Source organism: Thermobia domestica, chromosome 3 (genome assembly GCF_964235325.1).
Source record: "Thermobia domestica chromosome 3, izTheDome1.hap1.1, whole genome shotgun sequence".
Classification (NCBI taxonomy): Eukaryota; Metazoa; Arthropoda; class Insecta; order Zygentoma; family Lepismatidae; genus Thermobia; species Thermobia domestica.
Window position 1 is genome coordinate 123,355,398 of NC_137456.1, and position 25,069 is coordinate 123,380,466.

The following is a 25,069-nucleotide window of genomic DNA, read 5'->3' on the forward strand; positions in this document are numbered from 1 at the left end:
TCCAGATTCATCTTTCTCTTGGAGACGTGGGACCGGGCGCTTTTTCTGACCCCATGTTAGACAGAAAGATTTAGGGAAAAGAATTGAAAATTCTTATTTCCATTGGTCTACATTCTCAAAACACTATAAATTCTTTAAAAATTGTTGTTTAAGTAATCGTAAGTCTACAATGTGAAACGAGTCGTTGAGCGAGATTTTAAAGTTTAAAAAATATAACAGTTTAAATAAGTAACAGGACATTTAAATACATTTTCTTATAGAAATTAATGTTCTTACAAACAATATGCAGAGTGCAGTAAGTTTTATAGTGAGGAGTAAAAATGTATGAGGTAGGATTAATAATTCAGAGCACATGAAAAATGCGAGGTCCATTGTCGTTCCGTTCGTTTAAGATATGAGTGCACAAATAGAACACCTATTTCAGCTCTACTTTCCGACCAAGTTCGTAAACAACAAGAATAAGGAAGACAGTCGCTGCTTGTAATAATTAGCAGTCTTAGATATTTAGCTCACAGTGGTCAAGCAATCAGTGGACATTTGCATAGTACGGGTAATTTGATGTCACTCCTGGATGAAAGAGAAATGGATGTGCCTGTTCTCAGCCAATGGATTAATCGACAGGATAACTGGCTTAGTGCTGATTGAAATAATGAAATTTTGAAGATTATGGCACATGCAATACAGACAGACTTGGTAGCAGAAGTTAAAAGAGTCTCAATTTTATGCAATCATAGCCGACTCTACGACTAATATTTCAAAGGAAGATCAGTTGTCTCTGTGTGCACTGTGTTGACTCTGACTCATCAAACTAAAAAAAAAAAAAAAAAAAAAAAAAAAGGGAATGATTATCCCACATGGCACAAAATCGGAAACATTAGAATTCGCGATCAAAGATATTCTAACGAGACTTAACCTGAATGCAGAAAATATCCGCGGCCTGTGTTAAGATGGTGCAGCTAATATGTCAGGCCGAGTGAATGGTGTGAAGAAGATAATTTTGACTCAACATCCGAAAGCTGTATACATTCATTGCAGTAATCATGCATTAGATCTTCCATTTCAGGAAGTAGCACGAAAATACTAATATTTGTGTGACGTACCGGCCATAGTGAAAGACGTTTGTATCATCAACCTGGATTCTGCAAAACGAGAGACAACAAATGCCGATATCGTTCTTGAATCCTGTAAAACTAACAACGAAAGTAATCCTAAATATTTGCTGCCTCTTTGTCCTACTCGCTGCTGTTAGACAAAAATCTCTAATCAGATTTTAATCTACTACAAACGAATTCAAATCACGTTGAAAAAAAATCATCAGTAATACAAGTGGTCCAGATGATGGTCAAAAAGTAATACTGAAAGGGTATTTGAAAAGAATGAACAAATTAGGAATGATATTTTTTTTCGAATATCATTCAGTATATGTGCTTTTGTACCTTGCGAGCAACTGGCGAAAGTGCTTCAAAATTCTGAAGCTTCTGCTTCTAGAGCTAAAAGAGCAACAGCGATTTTAGAGGATACTATAAGAAACCTACGAACGAACAGTGCATTTGAAAACATCTATAAGGAAGCAAAGGAAAATGCAGACAGACTACACTTAAAATTGCCCACTTCATCAAGATAAAAGAGAACACGAATTAGGTTGGAGCAGACTGATAATCAATCTATAGCAGCTACCCTAGAACCTGTATCAGTTCTTCGAAAAAGTACATCGAAATCATTGACTATTTGTTAAATGAAGTACAGCTTCGTTTCAATCATCCAGGCCTCAAACAACTCATATAACTCGAGAAGATGCTTTATGAAGATGCTGTATGTTGTGAGCATTTCTCAAGAAATTATTTGAGGCAGGAATTTGGAGTTCATGCGTCGGATTTTAACCTAGATAGATTATACGCTCAGCTCACACTGCTTCCACCTACTTCGATGACGACCACCAGCATATTAAAAACTATTAGTCGTGAAACCCGAACTGTTCGCAGCCTTCTCAACCAAATTGTTCGTCTAGAGACTCTCGTTCTTACTTTGCCAGCTTCTTCAGCATCTTGCAAAAAGATCATTCAGCTCTTTGCGTCGTCTAAAGATTTGAGGACTTCCATGACGTAGAAAAGGTTGTCTCATCTGCTGTTGTATGTGCATAACGACCAGATTTCAATGTGAGATTTAAACACCATTGCAAGAGAATTCATATCAAAGACAAGCGAAAGGAAAGCCACTTTTGGTCAATTTTGAAAAGAAATAAATTTAGAATCAGGTAAGTGAAAATGTTAAGCGTTATATAACCAATTCTTTATATTACAAAATAGCACCTAAAATTCAATATAAATTTGAATTATTCCTTATTAATTGTGTAGTACTTTATTAGCGTGAAGTAAAGTGAATATCATGACATTAGGAGGAGAGGTGAATGTAATAACAAACTGGATATACTGAAGTAAATGTAGTAAAAGATACAAGTAACTCTGGATAATTAGTGTAATTGAATTTTCTATATACATTTCTTGAAGTCTTTAGTGAAAATTCCATTTTTCCATTTCTGACACGTAAGTAGAAAAAAAATATTTTCTTATTTTTTACTTGATTATGTAGCCTGTTGATACCTCCCAACATGGAGTTATCATGTTGAAAATTTTCGAACGCCCTGTATAATAGTGTAGAATAAAATATAATATATGATATGTAAGGATGTAAAGTTGTCATTTAATTTTCTTGTAATATTAGAAGGTAGGATTAAGTTAGGACGTGCATTAAAATAGGTTTAGGATTTTATTTCGTATTTAATGTCTATGTTTTGTTTATTTCTATCTTAATTTCCTATATTTCTTTAATAATATTCTGCTTATTTCTTTTATTTTCATCTGTAGAACGCTTTTCCTATCTCCAAACATTCTGAAAATTCTCCCAAAATTTTCTTTAAAATTTTATTCAAAAATTATTCTTCATAAAATTCTTTAGATTTTCAGCCATTTTGATAGAAAATCGTCAAGATTCACTCGGTTTTGGTGCATCATCTTCAATCTTGTCTTGTGTGACGTCAGTAGCACAGATTTACAGAATTATTTATAATTGGTCGCTTTCCTTTGAACTCTATGATAATTAGCTCATCTTCAATCTTCAGACTGTTACGTCACATTGTTGTTGTACTGTAATGGCGTCAGCCTAAGAGAGCAGTCCTCAGTTATCGCCCGTCAGATATTATCGGCATAAAGTGATAAAGGAAGCCGCTCCAGAACGGATTTTTACTACTAAAAGATCTAAAAAGTTCAGTTGCACAATTTGCGATATTTTTGCGTTGTTTGTTTGAACGGAACGGAGCGAGTAGCGAGGGGAATTAGTGAAGCGAAGCCGCCCAATGTTGTAAGTTGTCTGTATGCACTATGGACGAAATCTGATTTCTACATAATTGGATCCTGATTTTTTGGAAGAACCGTGATAGTTAATAGCCTTTAACTGGTTCAGGTTGGACTGTATATTATAAAGGATGTGAGTGATAGTTGTTTCTTCTGGAACTATGAAATCCATCACAAAAATAAATAAGAATGGTTAACAGGAACGGGTACTTGTAAGGACAACATTGGATTCTGCTTGCATACAAACTCATCCGAACTGTAAGTAAGATTTACTTTATTTCTAAAGTGGTTTCAAGCGAAGTAACTTGGTAGCCTGGATTTATGAATATTTTCTTTTTAACCTCGAAATTCACCAAGTTATACCGTTGGAATATGGTGTTTAGTGAAACATAATAATATAACTATGTCTTCGTAAATTCATTTCCCGTAGGATCTATACAATTACTGAGACAATATGTGACGGCTTAGGCTTATCTATAAAGGGAGGGGGGGAATAAAGGTAGAGCAAATACTGACGGAATATACATGCGAGTGTAAAATTTTCATTTAGAGTGACCATCAAAATTCCTGTTATTCAAAGAAAGCAAAAATCTTGTGAAAGGCTATATGCAGTATTCTTTATTATTGTTGTGATTTTTTTTTTTATTTGGCTATGCATCATTTGGCTGTACATTAGAACCAAGCTAAACAAATAGGATAGGAATGACGTTCTCCGGTATAGAGCATATATTCAATCTATTTTTTTTTTTTTAAGTTTTTTTTTTTTTTTTAATCTTAACGTATCCGTAAAGTATTAGAAACAAATCGAAGCTGTACTTTGATAAAAGAAGCACGATGGGTCGTTTTGTCATAAGTTTCCGATAGGGGCAATTGGTTTTCTACACCGTGCGAACATTCATATATATATATATATATATATATATATATATATATATTTTTTTTTTTAGTAACAAAATCCCATTAAAAGAAATGTGGCCTGGACTGCCAACCAAAGCGTTTTTACGTTATAAAACAAATTTGTTGGTGTGAGTGTGTAGTGTGAATGTGTCTTAGGTTAGTGTAGGTTAAGGATTTAGTGATTTCATGTGTATTTTGTAATAAAATGTGTAGGCAAGAAATGAATAAATATAGGAAAAGGGTGCCTAGTAATTGTAGCTGCTGTGAACAGCTAAAACATAAGATTTTTTTTTTTTAAATGAAAGATATGAATGCCAGTAAGAGGCACTTTCCTTAATATAGTCGAGAATGAGTGACTATTAAAAAGTAATAAATATTGGGAATATGTGAAATAAAATTGAAAGTTATGAGAGTATGTGTGCATGTAATATTTTAAAAATGGTTGGTCACGAATTGTGACACGCACGGTAAAATGATTCTTTAAAGTGTAATGCGATGTATTGTTGTGCCCCTAAACTAAATGTAAACAGTTTGTATAAAGCTTCGGTGAAACAAGTAAAGCTTCAGGTTGACAATTATGTTTTATTCCATATAACAGAGATACAGTAGAGTAGAAATTTTATAGTAAAACATGATTTAGTCGAGATCAATAGTGCGTCTTCCTATCAATCCGATAAAGGAATCATCGAGGGGAAAATGATATGAGTGAAACGTTACGGGGAACCCATCAGTGAATGTCACGAATCCTTAGATTTATTTTTTTTATTTACTTTCCAAATTTTCGAGTTTATTTATATTTTTTTTTTCCGTTGCGCAAACTTCATTTAGATAATACACTTGTAGGGCAGGTCTTCTGAGTTCGATCCTTTCTCCCATGACTATGGAGCGAGTGAGTGCATCCCCGGTTGCGAGCTATTCTTCTGTGATGGCCACATAGACTTGTAGCTGGTTAAACTGGTGATATACTCAAACGCACCTTGGTCTTGAGAAAGCGAACATCTGAGAACAACAGTAGACACGAATACACACTAAACAAACAAAATAAAATTCAAATTTATTTTACTAACACTGTTTTATAATGTTCAAGTTACTTTCTACTACAAAGTACTAAAAAGTTTGTAGTTCTAAATATGAATTTCTAATATTACAGTGTACTGCAACACCAGAACTGGATTTTTAAAAATATAATTTTAATCTCCTCGTTTCCAAGTGATTTAAGTAGCTTTAAGATTCTCTAATAGTGGCCGCGTGGTCATTTCCAATACAGTTAAAAATATGTACCGGTATATAAAATGGTAAAAATTGTACTTACAAACATTGTAAGCAGTACAATTTTTACAATTTTATATGATTTTAATTGTGATTTCAGTGCTTGAAAATTTCTGCATTAGACCAAATCCAGCACAAAACTGACACTAGATTAATTAATCTAAAGATGTAAACCAAGACGCTTTTCATAAATGGAAATTCACTCTCACGAAAACTGTTTATAGCTGTATTGTATTATTATTATTATTATTATTATTATTATTATTATTATTATTATTATTATTATTATTATTATTATTATTATTATTATTATCCAACCAAATCAAATTATTGTTATATGACGAACATATATTCGTATTATCTTATCTATGTTACATTCCCGTGTCTATTTTCAAGACAGCAGTTTTCCCCCCAGCTGAAAAATACTTCCGATGCCACTGTTTCTGTATATAGGGTCCTACGTTGATCTGGACACATAAAGGGCCCCATTATCTTCAGTAGCTTAGGACCCAACCAAATCTAAATCCAGCCCTGCTCACTTCTTGCAAAATGTTCCAAAACTGTCCGCGAAGTTCTCACTCTTTTCTGCTTTTGTTCCTTCGTCAGAAGTTTGGGGATCCACTTTGCTGCAACCTTCCTCATATCCAGATCATTATGAATAATGGTACCAACACTTTCGCGTGATATGCCCAAACATGTAACAATCCTTTTCGTTGATATCCGACGATCTTTCATTATCATGTCCTGGATTACTTACACATTTTTGAGAACAAACATAGAAACAGGTCTGTCACTGGGTTTCGTACTTTCAACATCAAAATGGCCAGTTCTAAATTCTGTCACCCAGCGTTTGACAGCTGCATATGACGGTATACGGTCCCCCAAAATTTGTTTCATTTCATCGTAGATCTGCGTCGTATCTTTCCCTTGGAGGAAGATAAACTTCATAGCGATCCTATGCTCCTCTGGACTGAAGCTTGCTGGTGGTGCAGTCATGTTCACTTCTGAAATGAAAAAGAAAAGGATGTTAATATCATAGAACATTGTATTTTACAACGTGGTCTATAAAGATCCTGCCCTATATACAGTGGTGCCCCCCCTCATGTCCATGACGCACCCCCCTCAATTGTCTATCCGTAGGTGTTCTTCCATGAAAAAAAAATCTTTTCGATTAATTTTTACACCCCCTCAAACATATTTATATAGATTTTTAACCCCCCCAAATATTTCAATGACGCAGTTTGCGTCATAGCCCCTCCTTGTGGGCACCCCTGCTATATACTCTGGTAATTTCAACTTCCTAGCTCAATTTTTTCTTGGTAAGGATCAATCTTTATCAGCACCCTTTCATAATACTAGCATATAAAATGCCTTTTGTTTTATTTTATTTTTAGTGCAGTGGGAATTATTTACTTTTGGTCTGTTGAGGATTTTTTTTATTAATGCTGTTTTCCCACAGTTCTTTTTTTAGTTTCTAATACGCAATTAAAAGGTTTACTTCATTTATAGCACGTAGAAATATTAATATAGATTCTCTTTGAATATATGCACTAAATTCGCTGAAATTAAAGTATTAATTGTTAAAGAAAAATACATCAAATTTAACGGATATGACAACATATATGAATCATTCATATACTGAACATTTCCGGCGTCTTTGTGAAACTGCAAATGTAGTATATAGAAGTAAAAAGAATAGATTATAGAGGCCAGGGTAGTGGAGCATCTAGTTTTTTTTTTTTTTTTTTTTTCGGGAGACAATAGTAATATGTGAATTCCGAACAGACATTGAGGTATGTGAACAGTGGATGTCCATAGAATGAAACCGTTATAACTGACAACTGTAGTAACCAATCAACATTACATCATATATTATCTCAGTGAGTTCCTTCAAGAACCGGCACTGTTAATTCAGCGTTATGGCTTTCAACTTGCTAATCAAGAAACATAAAACATACGCTGTATCCCATGCACTAGCGGATCTAGAAGGTTCGTTTCAGAGATAGATCACCAGGACAATGAACGTCAAAAATCCCGGGATCAGGTCTCCATGGCGACTGAAAGTAAAAGTCTGGTGCCTAGATAATTTAAAGACAAAATATTTAAGCCTATTTATTATACATAGGTATTGAATTTACGTTATTCTGACGTCTAGATCACAAGAATTTTTTCGAGCACTATATATATAAACGAAAAGACAACCTTTGTCAGTCCACTGCTGAATGAAGATCTTCCAACTCTTTTTTTCACAACCATCTATATTGGGTATTTTTTCCTCACGTTACTTTGCAGCGTTTCTTGATTTTGTCATCGTTTTGTAGTCTGGAGACGGCGAATACTTAAGTTTGTTAATGTCCATGTCTCTAATCCATGTACCAAAACAGGCAGCATATATTCATTGAGAATTTCGTGCTTTAGATTCACTCAAGTTTAATTTTCAATATGAAGCTGTTCCATTCCGAATGTGCTCCAACCTACGTCTGTCAATTTCTTATTTAATGTCACCCTACATGGACATCTGTCTCATATAGATTTAGGTACTAATATCTAATTTCACATTTTCAACTGCAATCCGTAATTTGCTTGCGAAGTTGTTTTGTTGAACTTCCATTTTCAATTCAGTTACGCTATTCTTCAAACTATCATGTATCTTGCAGATCTCCGTCATAGTTTCCAAAGAGAACGATATCATCAGCGAAATAAAGGAGGATCAGATGTTTCCCTTCATACTCCCACTTTAGAGATCGAAAAAAAATACTGAAATTCGCATGTGGAAAAGCCTGGAAGAAAGAACATCACTCTGACATACTTCACTGTTTATTCTTGTAGATTTTCTACAGCCAAACAGTTGGCTATTTGCAGTAGCTTGTTTATAGACATTATCTATATCTTTTATGTAAGCTTGTTCGATATCACTTGCCTTAAGAGTATGAATAACCGCTGAGATCTTCACGGAATCGAAAGCTTTTTCATTGTTAATAAACGCAGCACATGAAGATACTTGTTTGACCACTCTATCAGTTTCCTCATCAGTTGGTTGTAACGCTTCTGAATGCACTGTTTCTTGAACTGTGAGGTTTAAATTTACTTAATAGGAGTGTCAAAACTTTGAAAAAAAAATGTAAATCTCATGAAGAAAATTTATAGGTCTATATAAGTCTATATAGGTATAATTTGTATCCTTTTTTATACATTATATGATCATGGCAGTTCTTCATTTCTAGAAAACTATAACATGGTAGTCATTTTGTATAAAGCTTAGCTAGGATTTCTTTCAATTCTTCATAGTTTACTTTACTATGTCTAATAACTTCATCTCCTGGCATCTTTCCTCGTTTCATACTCTGTATGTCAAATTCAATTTCCTCTTGAGGCCGTAGTGGCTCAGTGGTAGGGCGTTCACCTGTGGTGCATGGGGGTCCTTGGTTCGATCCCAGCTCATGTCAGGTGAGCTTTGTGGTGGACAAGCACCGTGTGCGTAGGTTTTCTCGAGGTTCTCCGGTTTCCTCCCACTTTCTTCATTCCATCATTTCACTCATCATCACCGTCTTCTTTAGCCTAACCGGCACAACCGTGGAACGTAAAACTTAAAGATTTCATTTCATTTTAAATTTCCTCTTGCAGCACTGGAGTATCTCTGTTTCTTTATCTTCACCTTCTTTTACTGCTGGCTCATTGCTTCAATATAATTTGTTGTTGAATAGTTAAATCTTCTTCAGTAGTTATTTCTTCATGGCTTTTAGTGGTTGTGCCATCTTTTTTCAGCACTTTGATCAACTTCACTCCATTGCTTAGGCTCTGTTTTGTAGGGATGCGCACGAGACGAGTCGAGACAGGTTTTTCCTGACAAAATTCGAGTCGAGACACGGCTCTTCCAATAGAAAAATATATATTTTTCGAGTCGAGACATCACTTTTACAGCACATTTCCGAGTCGAGACAGTCATAAATCTTGTCTCGTGCGTATCCCTACTGTTTTGCCTTCTTTCAAACCCATATTGTATTAAGTTTTTCTTACGAAATTACTGTTAAAGTTTCTGGTTTCTTCTGCAATTCATTTTCATATTGATTTGCAAAGTTCTACATATTATATTTTAGATGTCGCATTGTTACTATCATCCTTCTTTTCTCCATTAGATGTCGAAACTATATTATCATTCTTCTTTCTCGTAATACTTCCTATCTTCGTAGCCATATCATCAGAATGTTTATGATCTCCATGTTAGCTCCTGAAATGTTCACCTTCTCTTCGAATGTGGCTAAACTTTTCAGTCTTAGTACACATTACACTACTCTTGAAGAATCTTTCTTTTTATATATGTTCCTGTCGCTCTAGGAGCTTTGTGGTTCTTACAAGGGACCATTCCGATTTGGTTAATTCAATTGCTTAAAAATGATTGCTAGCACTGGATTCAACACCAGAAGAAACAGAAAAAAAGAAGTTGTTTAGTGGCAGACCGTATACCGGGTGGGAGATAAGTGAGGGCAAAGTGCGAAAATAGAACATAGAAAATGTCTAGAAATGCCGTGTTAATTTTGAAACGAGTAGAGAGATTGAGGTCAAATATTGGATATGAGGAATGCCTGTAGAGCTCCACTGAATAGGCATAATGTGAATGATGGGAAACATCAGAAAAGCCGCGATGTTGGAACTAGCGCAAGAAGAATATACGGGAAAGGGGTCATCTGACATATGGCTCTTGACGCACAACATCTATTGAAATTAATAGTGGCCAATACGGTTTGAGTCCTCTGTTTAATTGCAACTGTTATGGACCTTAAGAATGATTGTGTGATTGATATACAAAAATGGAGAACAACAGTGGGCACATTTGAAAAACGAAAAACGGTTTCTGCACCAACTCTTCATCTTAATTGGATCTCCATGAATCAACTAGGAGCAGCAGTTTTATTTGCTCTATACGAGTAGAAAGAAGAAAACATCAATCATTAATTCTTTTAAGTTGTCCTTGGTCATATTTACACTTTTGCCAACATGCGAATGAATATTGGGTGGATCGGGACGTTTGTTGGCTGGAAAGTGGTCTCATTCACGTCACCTTTACGACAGCATTGCTACATTACCATAGCGTGGAACACCTCCTGTTACAGAGATATGAAACTGTATTGGCTACTGTAAGAAAAAAAAAAAACTTTTTAAATATTTTCACACAAGGAAGAGAATTACTTGAATTGTCTAAGCTTGCTTTGTGCCAAATTAGTTGTAAATGTAAATCTCTTCGTATCCACTATGTATGTGAAAACTACTAATCCAGAACTACTGCTACTTTTGAAAATTTCAATATTCTTATGAATTCCTTTATTCTTAATCTTTGCCTTATATATCCTATACTTCTCTTACATTTATACTCTTCTATGATCTCACCTTAGTATCATAAATCATCTTAAACGTATTCTTTTATATCTTCATAATCTTTCTTGTAATCATAATCATCATCAATATATATTCAAACTATCTCATAAACTATGTCTTATTTGCACATGCTCTCATTTTTCTTGTTACTGCAAGTATCACATTTTAAGCACTTTTTGCTCAACTTGGGCACAAAGTGTTCATAAATATGTTACTTGTTGTTACCAAGGAAAATGAGTAGTAGCATGTGAAAATAGATATAGATTGATAAAGATATGAAGGAATAAGATTCAAGATTATGATTTGATACGCATGTATGTTCATAGAAGAAGAATATATATATAAGAGAATGATAAGAGATATAGACAGGAAGTATCACATTTTAAGCACTTTTTACTCAACTCATCTTCCAACAGCCACTATTGATTTCAATAGACGGTGTGCGTTAAGATCCATATATCACATGATATCTTTCTCGTATATTCTTCTTGTGCTAGTTCCAACATGCCGGCTTTTCTGATGCCCCCCCCATGATTTACATTATGCCTATTCAGTGGAGCTCTACATGCATTCCTCATATCCAACATTTGACCTCAATCCCTCTACTCGTTTCAAAATTAACATGGCATTTCTAGACATTTTCTACGTTCTATCTTCGCATTTTGCACTCACTTATCTTCCACCCTGTATATGGTCTGCCACTAAACACCCTCTTTTTCTGTGTTTCTTTTGACGCTGAATCCAGTGCTAGCAATCATTTTCAGCAATTGAATTCACCAAATCGGAATGTTCTCTTGTTAGATGTGACGTTTACACCAAACTATTTGATTGTAGTTCCTGTGTTGAATATGGTCAGAATCTTTCAGTTTTCAATAATGTATGTTCTGTTTTGACATGATGTAGTTCCGTTTTGCTTGTCCTTCGACTTGGGTGTTGCCATGCCCTTGTTTGTGGGATTTTTCCTAGAGGGAGTTCATAACGTAAATTTTCTCAGTTTTTTTGAATTGTGCTAAAAGATTTGCACGTTTCTCTCTTTCACCATATCCGACATTTCTTTTTGATTTTTTTTTTTTTTTTTTTTTTTGTCGTACTCTGGAATTGAAGTTCCCATGATAATATTTAGGTATTTATTTGCTGTTATTAAACTCTTTAATTTCATAGTCTGTAATTTCTTGCACTCCTTCTCCTGAATGACGTGTTGTGAGAGCCTGCAAAGGGTTCCGATATCTGACAAGAAGGAGATGCTAAGAATCACTCAAAGATATGTGGAACCGACCGGATCTTACCAGTACCTCCCAGTTGCGCAGACTGAAATTTTCCATTACTCGGGAAACTTACTGGTTTTACTAATTATAGGAGGGCGAACAGGGAGTGCCATCACCAACAAGTTTAGCCAACATGGTGATTTTTTTTTTTTTCAAATAGTTACAAACTTCTTTCACCAATCATGACAAGATAAGCCAAGGTTCTCATTTTCCGGAAATGAAATTGTGACCAGAGAAAGCAACGTTCAGAATCACATGTAGAAAGAGAGGTCTAAGAATATTTAGAGTTACAGACTACGTTGCTCTTTAAAACTGACCATTGCTTCATATAAAGCGAAATTTCTGTCATCAGAAACAAGAGAGCTATGTAAGATCAACTGGGGCATCTATCGGAATAAGCAAAATAAGAAGAAAAGGAGGCGAACTAACCTAGATGATGTACGTTTACTTAACTTATTACAGAGGATCAGAATGTGACAAAACTGGTGGTGTTGGATTTCTTATCAACGAAAAACTGAAAAGGAATATCTTGGAGATAGATAGTATAATTAATCGAGTAGCAAGGCTTGCCATCAAACTCTTCCGTATATATCGAAGGTGCTCGAAATATTTTCTTCTGATTTAGGTATCATTTCCGAAAGCCAGGCAGCACAATAGTATAAATTCAATTTAATAATCCATATGTTTTGGCTTAAATTATCTAAGCGCCATACTCGTACATTCAGTTGACATGGCGACCTGGGACCAGGGATTTTCGAGCCTTGTATATGAGAATAGTGAGTCTATGTATCTCAAAATCGACTGAGCTTACTAGTTAGAGTGGCCTTTGCTAGGGAGCGGTCGCCCCTCTCTCCCCGCGTTCCGCCGCTGACTCTATGGAGTTCAATCTTACTAATCACGACCATGAAAGATACTATTATTGCCAATTACCATTACCCGATTTCCAATCAAGTGATGCATTTTTCTTGGCAGAAGATTGACCATTGATTATTGTTTCACTTTGTCCGATGTTTGTAAGAGACTACATGAGCTAACCATTTAATCAATGAAATATGCAGATAGGAGGCGAACCTGTAATGGTGTGGAGTGATTGAATTACGAATCGTAAAACTGAAGTCTTCCTTTGTAGTATGTCTTACATACACCTCATTCCGCATCACTAAATAACATTAGCCATGTTTTCTGGTGTGCATATTTATCCAAGCAGGATAATATTCTCGTACCCATTCACGGGTGATACGAACTACTTTACAAATGGTTTTGTAACTTTCAGGCTCTCCCTAAGTCACCATGATCACCTTTGTAGTTGACTAAACATCCATGGTATGCTGTACAAACCTCAGTGCTCTTCGAGAAACCCCAACAATAATCATTGTTGACAATTATGGAAGTGCCTGAATAGATACATCTGCGCAAACGATTTCAACACTTTGTAAATTATATTCGATGTCGATTAACCATTGTTCAAGTGGAATAAAAGAAATAGGTATAAACTCAAGCATAGCTTCATTAAAAAAAATTATTTTTCTAATTGAATATTTGTTTCTGCACTATTATAGGAAGATGGTAACTATGAATAACTATATATTTTTATATATTTTCTAGCTTGAATGTTGCGGAGTGACCTCTTGGACAGATTGGCGTGCTAGACGTGGAACCGTACCTCGTAGTTGCTGCATTGTTCATTCTGGAAGGGTAAGTCGAGATTGAGGTTCATCAATATCTATAGCCTTTATGTACTTCATTCTGTTGTATACGTTTGTCTAATTTTCTGCAGAAACACTAATGGATATCTTACGTTCCTTTAGTTCCTTAGTGAAAAGACGTAACTTGTCTTTTTAAACTTCGTTGTATTTAAAATAATGTTAGACATATGCAAGAGTCACACACAAGGCTTATAGCTTTTTTTTCGAAAGTATTAGATAGAATATTGCGACGAGTAACTTATTTTTTTTCTTTAACCCAGAAATTGGGTTTAGGTATTAGCTTAGGCAGCTTAAATCTGTATTCCCTATTACACTTTACCTAGGTACTTGGTTTACTTGATATGAGTTGTATATTCTGTCTTAATAGTCCAAGATTTGAAAAAAAATTCTTGTCAGTGAGGTTCCGTATAATCCTTGAAACTAAATTATTGGAAGGTCTTCTCTGAGTTTGTTGGTCTCTGTTGATATACATAGAATTAATTTTTAAAATTTTATCTGACTTGAATATATAAATTTTTTTTTTATTCTTTACATTTGATTATACGGACTGGTCTGAAATAATTTAATAATTTTTCATATTTTGTTAAATTTCAATTATAATCTTCTAATTATGAGTTTTCGCTAAATTCTTCATCAGATTTAGTCCGTGTTTATATATATATATATATATATATATTTGAATTTCATTTAATTGTAGAAATTCTATAATGGCATGAATGATTTTCCAATTATTTGATGCCAGAAGATTTTGTAAACAGTAAGGTCCATATCCAAGATTCCTAGAGATTGTATCCATTATAAATTTCCTTCCTTTTTCTTCCTTTCACAATCAAAAATTATGTGGACAATAGATCCAATATCTTTTTTGCACCAACATAGATTGGTTTCAATTTTATTTATTTGGCATAATTTGTGGGGTGTTAGTGCTGTATTAAAGAGTAGTCGGTAAAACAGGATAACTTGATGTCTTGTCCAGTTATGTATTATGTTCCAAGGTTTAGGTGTATTTATATCCATGATCTGCCACGAGTAACTTAAGACGATTACATTTTATGTCTTATGTTAGGAATTTCTTCTTCTTTCTCATATACCTTGTGCACCTTACTTCCTAGCGCGCTACAAATATAAAATTGTTTTATGATTAAATTTATATATATATATAATATGTGGTCAAAAGTATCCGAACACCCCCCAAAACATATCTTTTTTCATATTACGTGCATTGTGCTGCCAGGTACTCATTATCAGCAACCTCATTAGTCATTAGACATCGTGAGAAAGAGGAATGGGGCGCTCCGCGAAACTCAGGGACTTTGAACGTGGTCAGGTGATTCGGCGTTACTTGTGTCAGAAGTATGTACGCGAGATTTCCACACTTCTAAACATGCCTAGGTCCACTGTGTCTAATGTGATAGTGAAGTGTAAACGTGAAGGGACACGTACAGCACAAAAGCGTACAGGCCGACCTCGTCTGTTGACTGACAGAGACCGCCGTTAGTTGAAGAGGGTCGTAAAGTGTAATAGACAGATATCTACCCAGACCATCACTCAGGAATTCCAAACTGCATCAGGATCCACTCCAAGTACTATGAAAGTTAGGCGTGAGGTGAAAAAACTTGGATTTCATGGTCGAGCGGCTGCTCATAAGTCACACATCACGCAGTTAAATGCCAAACGACGCCTCCTTGGTGTAAGGAGCGTAAACATTGGACGATTGAACAGTGGAAAAACGTTGTGTGGAGTGACGAATCACGGTACAGAATGTGGCGATCTGATGGCAGGGTGTGGGTATGGCGAATGCCCGGCGAATGTCATCTGTCAGCGTGTGTAGCGCCAACAGTAAAATTCGGAGGTGGTGTGGTATGGTATGGTCGTGTTTTTCTTGGAGGGGGCTTGAACTCGTTGTTTTGCGTGGCACTCTCACAGCGCAGGCTTACATTCATGTTTTAAGCACCTTCTTGCTTCCCACTGTTGAAGAGCAATTCGGGGATGGCGATTGCATCTTTCTACACAATCGAGCACCTGTTCATACTGCACGGCCTGTGGCGGAGTGGTTACACGACAATAACATTCCTGTAATGGACTGGCCTGCACAGAGTCCTGACTTTAATCCTATACAACACCTTTGGGATGTTTTGGAACGCCGACTTCGTGCCAGGCCTTACTGACCTACATCGATACCTCTCCTCAGTCCAGCACTCCGTGAAGAATGGGCTGCCATTCCCCAAGAAACCTTCCAGCACCTGATTGAAAGTATGCCTGCGAGAGTGGAAGTTGTCATCAAAGCTAAGGTTATACCAACACCATATTGAATTCCAACAGTACCGATGGAGCTCGCCACGAACTTGTAAGTCATTTTCAGCCAGATGTCCGGATACTTTTGATCACATAGTATATATATATATATATATATATATATATATATATATATATATATATATATATATATATATATATATATATATATGATTATTCTGATATTGCATAGTATGGCGGCACCTATGATTAATCTCTAAATTGTCTGTAATCTAACGTTGTTTTAATCCATAATTATTTTATATATTAATCGCCAAAATAGCATGCTTTTCTGGAGAAGTACTGCGGGTGTCGAATTCCTGACGAATCCACTCTTCGAAAGTGTTATCTCGAAGTTTGTTATAGGGAAGCTATAGATACCATTAGGGCAGAAATAGGTAGTTCATATATTTGGATTTCTGTGGACGAAACAACAGACGTTTTGGTACGTTATGTAGCAAATTTAGTGATTGGAAGTGAAGATGCTCCATCTAAATCCTATCTTATTCCGAGTTAATTGCTGGAACGCACGAATCATTCCACGGTTGCTCGCTTTGTAAACGATGGTCTTAAAAGGTTGTGGCCTGGGAGAGTTCAGGAAGAAAAAGTGATTGTTCTCTATACAGACAGTGCAGCGTACATGTTAAAAGCGGTTAGAGCACTTACAGTTTTTTACCCTCACTTAATTCATTTCACCTGTATGACCCATGCTCTTCAGCGTGTTGCTGAAGAGGTAAGAGAACTTTTGCGAAGTAAATCAACTAGTTTCTTCTACGAAAAAAAATTTTGTTAAGGCGCCACAACATGTTAAAGTTTACAGAAATCAACTGCCAAACGCGACACATTTCCTCCGGAGCCTGTGCTAACGCGATGGGACACTTGGATACAGGCAGTACATTTCTACAATGAACATTTTCAAAAAATTAAGTCTGTTATTCATTCATTTTCATCGGAGTCTGCTGTGTCAGTTGACATAGCTCAGAAACTGTTTAATGACTCAAAAGTAGCGTGTGATATCGCATACATGGACGGCAATTTTGATTGGCAACCTACAAGCATTAAAAAGCTATAGACTGTTGGGCGGCCTCTTCCGGAATCCATGGAAATCATAGAGGATGCAAAGAGACTGCTGCAAGGTGTGTGTGGAGATGTAGGAGAAAAAGTTCGAAAGAAACTAAATGCAGTGCTGGAAAGAAACCCGGGTTACGACAGCCTATTGGTAGTGTGTGAGATTCTCAGTGGTGAAACAAGAACCCCCCTGAAGATATTTCCCCCAATTACATCCCCCTGTTGAAATACGCTCCTGTTATCTCATGTGATGTGGAGAGATCATTCTCTGCATAGAAGAATATTTTATCCGATCGCCGACAAAATTTACTTCTGATCATTTGGAAATGTACCTTTAACCTATTGTGCAACTTCACACAGTTGAACTGCAGACACACCTTTTGTAAGTACTTCATTTCAAATTAAAAATGTTCATTAGTGGAAATATTCTTCAATCTTAGTTCAGCTGATATTGTTTAAAACTGTTTTTCCCTCATTAAATATATATATATATATATATATATATATATATATATATAAAACAACACATTTCGTCTTAAGTTGCTTTTAGTATTTAAATTTGTATATTGTGTATAATTCATTTCAAGATTGGGCCGTGGTGACGGATGCGCATTTAGTGTAAAAGATTCTAGATTTGAAACGGGACTACACCACACCACATGAGATTTCTGACGTACAAATGTCGTATGTATTGCTTTTCTCGGGGCTTTCCTGTTTCTCTCTAGCCGATTCACATCTTCCTTCATTCGCGTCTGAGTTTTATTATCCTGCAATCAGTCACGTCAGTGACGCATGGCTGTCTCAGCTGTTCAAGCATTTCACTTCATTGGGGGACTTGTATTAAGCAGGATAAAATGTAGTAGATTTTCCTTTTTATTTTCAGCTTTCGTTTAAATATTGCATACGCGTGTTAATATTACGTTTTCATAAATATTTAACATATGTAATATTACATATTCTTATATAATATTACATATTTCTTACATTTTTAAGCGATTTTTGTTATATATGTATGTACACTCATGTCCATGACTATAGATATGCTGTGCTAGTAATATAATTTGATAACGAATTCGAACGATGTTTCTTATAATAGTATGTCTATAATCGGCAAAGACAAGTATGTGGTAAATTTCATGTCAAAAGAGCAGTAAATAAAAACAATAAAAGGAAAGTAAAATTTTCTTGTCCATTTAGTTACATTTTATTTTACTCATTATGATTTTCGTTTTTATAATTCTTTTCCTATGAAATTTACATCAAATATACATTTCCTGATTATACACATAGTATCACTATTAAAAGTACTCTGCAAAATCAGTATGAAATTATATTCTTACAAGAAGACAGTTATAGATATGCGACAATAATTTTGGACATGAGTGTATATATATTTAGGGAGTTGATATTACATAAAAATCCAAACTCTAGGAATATGATATTGAAATTTGTAAATATTTTTTTATTTCTTTATATATTACTTGTTTTTATTATTTCCTTATATGACAAAAATTTTCTTATGTATAAATACAATATACAATATAGTACTTTAAAAAATCTATAAAGAAGAATTACTTCTTGCAACAAAACTTTAACTTGTGTGTGTGTATGTGACAAATTACTTTCTACATTGGTTTCTTTATCAGAACACTCGTAGAGTGTGATCCGTCAAATAATTTTTGCAGAAGCTCATCTTATTTTTTAATTTTATTCATTCAGTTCTGCAAAAACTTCGTTGTCAAAATTAAATGTGAAGAAACTAAATTTCCTTTGGAAACTCATAGTTAACTATAGTTCGTACGATTCTTTTTGGAATCTCATCAGAACACTTATAGTGCAAACTTCCAAAATTCGTTTTCAATTATAAAAATAAAGTAATTATCGAATAGTTGTGGAAAATGTAAACTGAAATAATTCATTGTAGTACTAGTACTAGTAGTAAAAATTTTCAAGACCCATCGAACTTTTAAATAATTCAAAGTAGTTGTAGTAAAAATACTCAACAAATATCAAACTTGTATCAAAGGAAAAATCGTGAAGTTCAAGAGTATGAAAAATAAAGTTATATATGATCAGTTTCACCTTATAAAATACCAATATTACCTTTTATTCAGGAAAAGTTTTTTATTATTAAATAAAAATCAGAAATAAAATTTCTATGTATATGTATTTGCATATAACAAAGAAAACAAGTACACAAAACATAAAATAATAATAATCAAGATAATATATATACAGGTATAGAAAATAATAATCAGCATAATATATATACATATAAAGAGAAAAAAGGAAACAAAACATGTAAATCATGATACTATATACAGAAAAATTACACATTACAACTTTGACTTCGGTCTTTCTCCAGCAATAAATTTACTAAATCTTTAATATATTCAGGATTTCTTAATAACTCATCATATTGTTCATCATACAAGTGTTCATTTATTTCACTCTTAAAATGTGATTTCATATACTGTAGACATCATACACTTCATTTCTTACATTTTTATTTGTCATAATGCACTAGGCCTCGAGTGTTAATGTGTTCACGAAAAGGCACCTGTGCCCGAATTGATTAAAATAATTTAAGCTGCACCCATGGCAAAGTAAAACGCTCTGCTTTCCAGTTTAAAACACTGTCTTTAACGCACTTTTCATCTACAAAGTCACACACTTGCACTTGCACTTTTTTCCTTTGGACTGCACAGACGCATCCAATGGAAACTTTTGGGGTGAAGTTGAAAAATCCAAATGTGAAACACTTACTGGCGGCGTGTTCGGTTTGCAATCATCTAGCTCTTTGAATAAATTACAAATTTCTTCTTCCTCTTCTTCATTAAATAAATCGGGGGAAGGTGATCTTTCTTCTTCAACTAGGGTCCACTTTATCGCTGGAACTTGAAAACTTTGTTGTAATGCTCCTGCTTCTACTGCTGCAACTGCTGAAGATGGCCGTGGTAGTGGTGAGGATTTTCTTGATCCGACAGGTGATGTCGGGATCAATACTGGTTCTTTTCTTAAATCTATGGTTTCAGTATCTATAATAACATCTGGTGAGGCTGGTAAAAAACGTATCTTCTCCTTCTATAAAAAGTTCTGGAGAATCCCGTGAAACCTTAAACTTTTTCTTTGTGAGATTTAACAAAGTCAAACGGAGAATCCTAGTCGATTCAGCGCAAAACGCTATCTCACATTGTGTTTGACTGAAAGACTCCATGACGATTCTATGTTCATCTTCTCTTCACATCCCATATAAAGAAAATTTTACCAACGACGTCATAGCACGTGATACTTTAAAAACACATTTTTCAAACGGTTCCCTATTACTACATTTAAAATATTTTTTCAAAAACGAACAACTTTCACTTTCCCAATTCTCTATACAATTTTCATAACTATAGGGTATAATGAAAATCATATGTCATCATGTTATTCACGTGATCAAGAGCATTCACTTATTCTCTTAAAACAACAACAAAGGATCATATTCTGGTCATTCACATCTTCTCAAAAAGAAATTCATGTTAATCTATTACAAGAACATTCCTTCATTAATGTAATTGAGGTAATCATATCATATCATATCATATCTTTCAACAACATTTCATTCGCCTGATCATTCGGATGTCATCCATTTGCAAATAAATGGTTTACATATTTTCAAAAAGGAAATCTATGTTATTTTATTCCAACATTAATGTTGTTCAAGTACAAATAAGTTATTTACAATATAAAGCACATTTTCTATTCCAACTTAGTATTCTCTAATATCTACCCAACATGAGGTCAAATTTCTTTTCTATTCTCCATTGGTATTCTGTGACGTTAAACTTGTTTTTTTATTCCCCGCCACTATTCTCTAGTGTCTACTCATCGCAGCGCCAAACTTCTTTGCTATTGCTTTGTTGGTATTCTGTAATGTTAAACTTAATTTTATTCTTCGCCGATATTATCTGATGTCTACCAAATGTGGTGCCAAAGTTCTTTTCTATTACGTTGTCGGTATTCTGTGGTGTTAAACTTCTTTTTATTTCTCGCCGGTATTCTCTCATGCCTACCCACCGTGGCGCCAAACTTCTTTTCTATTACGTTGTCGGTATTCTATTATGTCTACCCACCGTGGCGGCACACTTCTTTGCTAATGCTTCGGTAGCATTCTGTGATGTCACGTAGCAGTAAGGTCAATACCCTACTCCACCAACTTTCACTTCAGTCCATCCATCCGGGTTTCAAAAGCCCACGAAAAGTTCAGTTAGTCTCCAGACTTCAGCCAAGAAGGACCTATCTGAAAACTGCTCCGCATCTTGCTACAACTTCTTAACAACGAGCTTTTTAGTACGCTCACACATAGTGTTCTGAATTTACAAAAGCAAATAATCCAATGAAATAAATGAATGAATAAATATTTCAACCCTATTCCATTCTTCCTTCCTTAACCTTTGTTCTACCTCCTCCGTGGCTTATTGTGCACGCCTGTGGCGTGGAAGTACCGGATTCGATTCCTGTTGGGGTCTTCCTTCCATATCCTGTTAGTGTGCACGCCTTTCACATAGGGGGTCCTTGGAAGTCAGGGGGTCATTTTATACACTTGAGGACCCAGGAGGGTCCTAAAACCATTAAAGGAGTCCTAAAACCATTGGAGGGGTCCTACAATTATTTTCTACAGGGGCAGGGTCCTAAACCATTGGAGGGGTCCTGGAACCACTTTAACAAGTAGTTTTTTAAACGTTCACACATAGTGTTCTGAATTTGCAAAAGCAAATGATCCCATTTAAAATAAATAATACGAATGACATAAAAATTACAGGGGCAGGGTTCTAAATCCATTGGAGGAGTCCTGAAACTACTTTAACAATGAGTATTATTGTAAATAATACGAATGAAATAAAAATTACAGGTACAGGGTCCTAAAACAATTGGAGGGATACTAAAACCAATGGAGGGTCCCCAGAGGACTCCTGAGGCATCATTCTTTACAGGTGCTACAGGGATCAAGTTTTAACAACAAATTTTTATACTCTATCTAGGATCAAATCTGGAAAGTCAGAGAACAACGAGTTTTTGAGGGGGCATATTTTTAGCAACGAGTATTATTCTAAATAATACGAATGAAATAAAAGATTCAAGAGTATAGGAGGTCCCTGGAAACCCAGGGGCCATTCTCAAGCCATGGACCATGGTCCTGCTTGGCCACACCAAGCATCAAGTGTCATTCTAATGTCATTCAACTTTTCCACGAAATAATCAGACCACTGTGACTGTCAATCAGTTAAGACTACAACACTTTCCATACAACGTTAACAACTCAAACTCATTAAGAAAACGCTTTGTCGCAAGCGTCTGACCACTTTTACCAATGATCCTACTCCCATAAAGTAAACGTGCACCGAGGAAAGTAACGTCGCTTAGAAAATATAATTTTTTGAAGGCATTAAGAGCCTATATGGTATACGCTCTGGCTGTTATGATGTCGAACGTTCATAAGTAATAAATTATTTTTTAAAATTGTATCCATCTTTAAGTTTTAACTTAGTGGATTTTGTATGAAAGTGGAAATAAGGCTGGATATTGTACATATTAGGCAAGATATGCATTTTTAATGAACAATGGAATCTAGATGACTATCAATTAGCTCTGCAATAAATGACAAGGCTAGTAGATAGCACATGTGGTAAGAAAGAAGCTTTGTCACGCAATAAAGACATTAATTTACGAATCAAGAGCTCAAGAACTCTTTGAATTCATAAGAGAAATAGAAAAATGTACTATTATTTATAAGTTTTGTAGAAATATTCAGATCACAACTGAAAGTAATTAAAGTGAGTATCATATGTTTAAATAACATTTAATTACAATACGAAACACCTCATAATAGAGAGAATCGTTATTCGAAGTAATTAGTAATGGCCTACAGTTACGTAATTATTGTTAAGTGTGTTACCCTGAGCAGTACAGTTTGATTTTTAAAAGTAAATGCTGTTTCCAGTAACTACTTTGAACGAAACAGATCATTTTAAAAAAAAGATACTAATTTGTAAGCATGTAATACGTCTCTTTTAAGAAAAATGATCGAGAACCGAATAAAGTTCCATTTTAATAGGAAATAGGAATTTTTTGAACATTAACCCTAATAATTGAAATAATACGGCTTAATTTTTCGAACGTTAACCCTAATAATTTAAATAATAGGCTTAAAAGTAGTGATACTTTAAGCAACTGTGATTACTTTTCCTTACCATCGGTAACAAAAGTTCTGCGTTATAACTTGAGTTAAAGGACCTAATTTTTACTCATGATTTGTACATAGTTATCTTTCTTTGCTAAAAGTTATTTCCCAAGTGGAAAGCACACACTTTCCACTCTGACCAATATAAGTATTATATTATGACTAAAGAGAGGCGACATAGAAAATTTTATGTTTGAAACCATATCACATAGGGCAATGGAAACAAGAATTTTACTATATAATATTAAATGGCGTGTTTTAAATTTTCATATTAAGGAATCTTTAATATTTTTTCATATTCTATACGAGTTATCTGACTAAACTGAATATGTAATTTCGTTGAACCCGATAACCGTGCATTATCTTCAAAGTTAAGCGCATTTCTCCTCCTCATATAGAAGGGACCCGTTCTTTTCTAACCAGATCAACAACAATGGACTGAAGTGCATCCCCCCAGTTATACTTGCTGGTGGTGGGAACTTCTTTAGCAACTGGAAGCCTACCAGCATGTTCAGAATTAGCGCTAGATCATTTTAAGGCAATCTCTCACACCCCTTTGCTTCTGAAAGGTGTCCCGACATCGCAAGGCACCGAATCGTACGGTATGGCGACCGGCAAAATCTAACTCATAATTTAGGAACCCCCTGGAAACCATGGAGAATAGAATCTCAACTCTGCTGAGATTAGGGCTGATGTACCTCTTGCTCTACTGGAACCAACAATTCGTGCTATCCTTCCATTTGATAGTGAAACGAGCCTCTCCTCTCGCCAGGATGTCTTTTCACATTTGAATCATACCTTATGAACAAGAAAAACAATGCGAAGTAAGATTTACTTGTAAGATTCTAACCCCGAATATATTTAACTTAAATATTTTACTTCACTATTTCTCACAAGGGATGGAGCTGTGTGATATTGACAAACAATTGGGAGAATTCACAGGGTGACAGTTAAACATGCCAATCCCTTTGTTGTATTCGTATCCTATCCTTTGATATATAACAAGCTTTCATTTTTGAACTAATGGTGTAAACGTATGCCTTATATAATTCAAATGCTTAATGAACACGTGATTTAAATGTAAGGTGCTGCATACATATATAGTTCATCTTTTAGAATTTTATTAAAATTTTATGTTTTTAAAAAGTATCTTTGCCTTTCGATTTTCATATTTTCTTAATTTTTATATCATACTTTATCTCTATGACTGTATTAATGACGAATGGTTTCTTCTGTTGTAGAGAACTCCATGTGAAGAAAATCCAAGCGACTCGACTGTGTATCCACATGGTTGCTTTAAACGGGCAGAGGAGTTTATAAAAGATCATGCTGCAATTATTGGAGGAGCTGGCATTGGTGTTGCTTGTTTGATGGTAAGTTAACATAAGCAATCTTCTTTTCCATCTAAGAACTCCATTGTGGTTATATGACTATAATGACCATAACGTTCTTGGCTTTGAAGCGGAAGGTTAGGGCTTCTTTTTTAAAATCATTTTTTTCTTTTTTTAGTGTATTGGGCCCATTTTATCGACGCCATTCACCGGGGCTATTATACCATTAGGAAGGGCTTACCAGATATCCAGAATTTAGTGAATCACTCGATATGCAGCCGGATAAGAC

General features: G+C 35.0%; 1 protein-coding gene across 1 annotated transcript in view; it reads left to right on the top strand.

Moving 5' to 3' along the window:
- The window catches only part of Tsp74F (Tetraspanin 74F), a gene marked incomplete in the record, with an annotated part of 101,852 nt that overhangs the window by 67,183 nt on the left and 9,600 nt on the right, over positions 1-25,069 (top strand). The window contains 2 exon segments of the mRNA XM_081751607.1: positions 13,760-13,849; positions 24,691-24,822. Of these exon segments, the coding sequence (XP_081607733.1) occupies positions 13,760-13,849; positions 24,691-24,822 (222 nt within the window).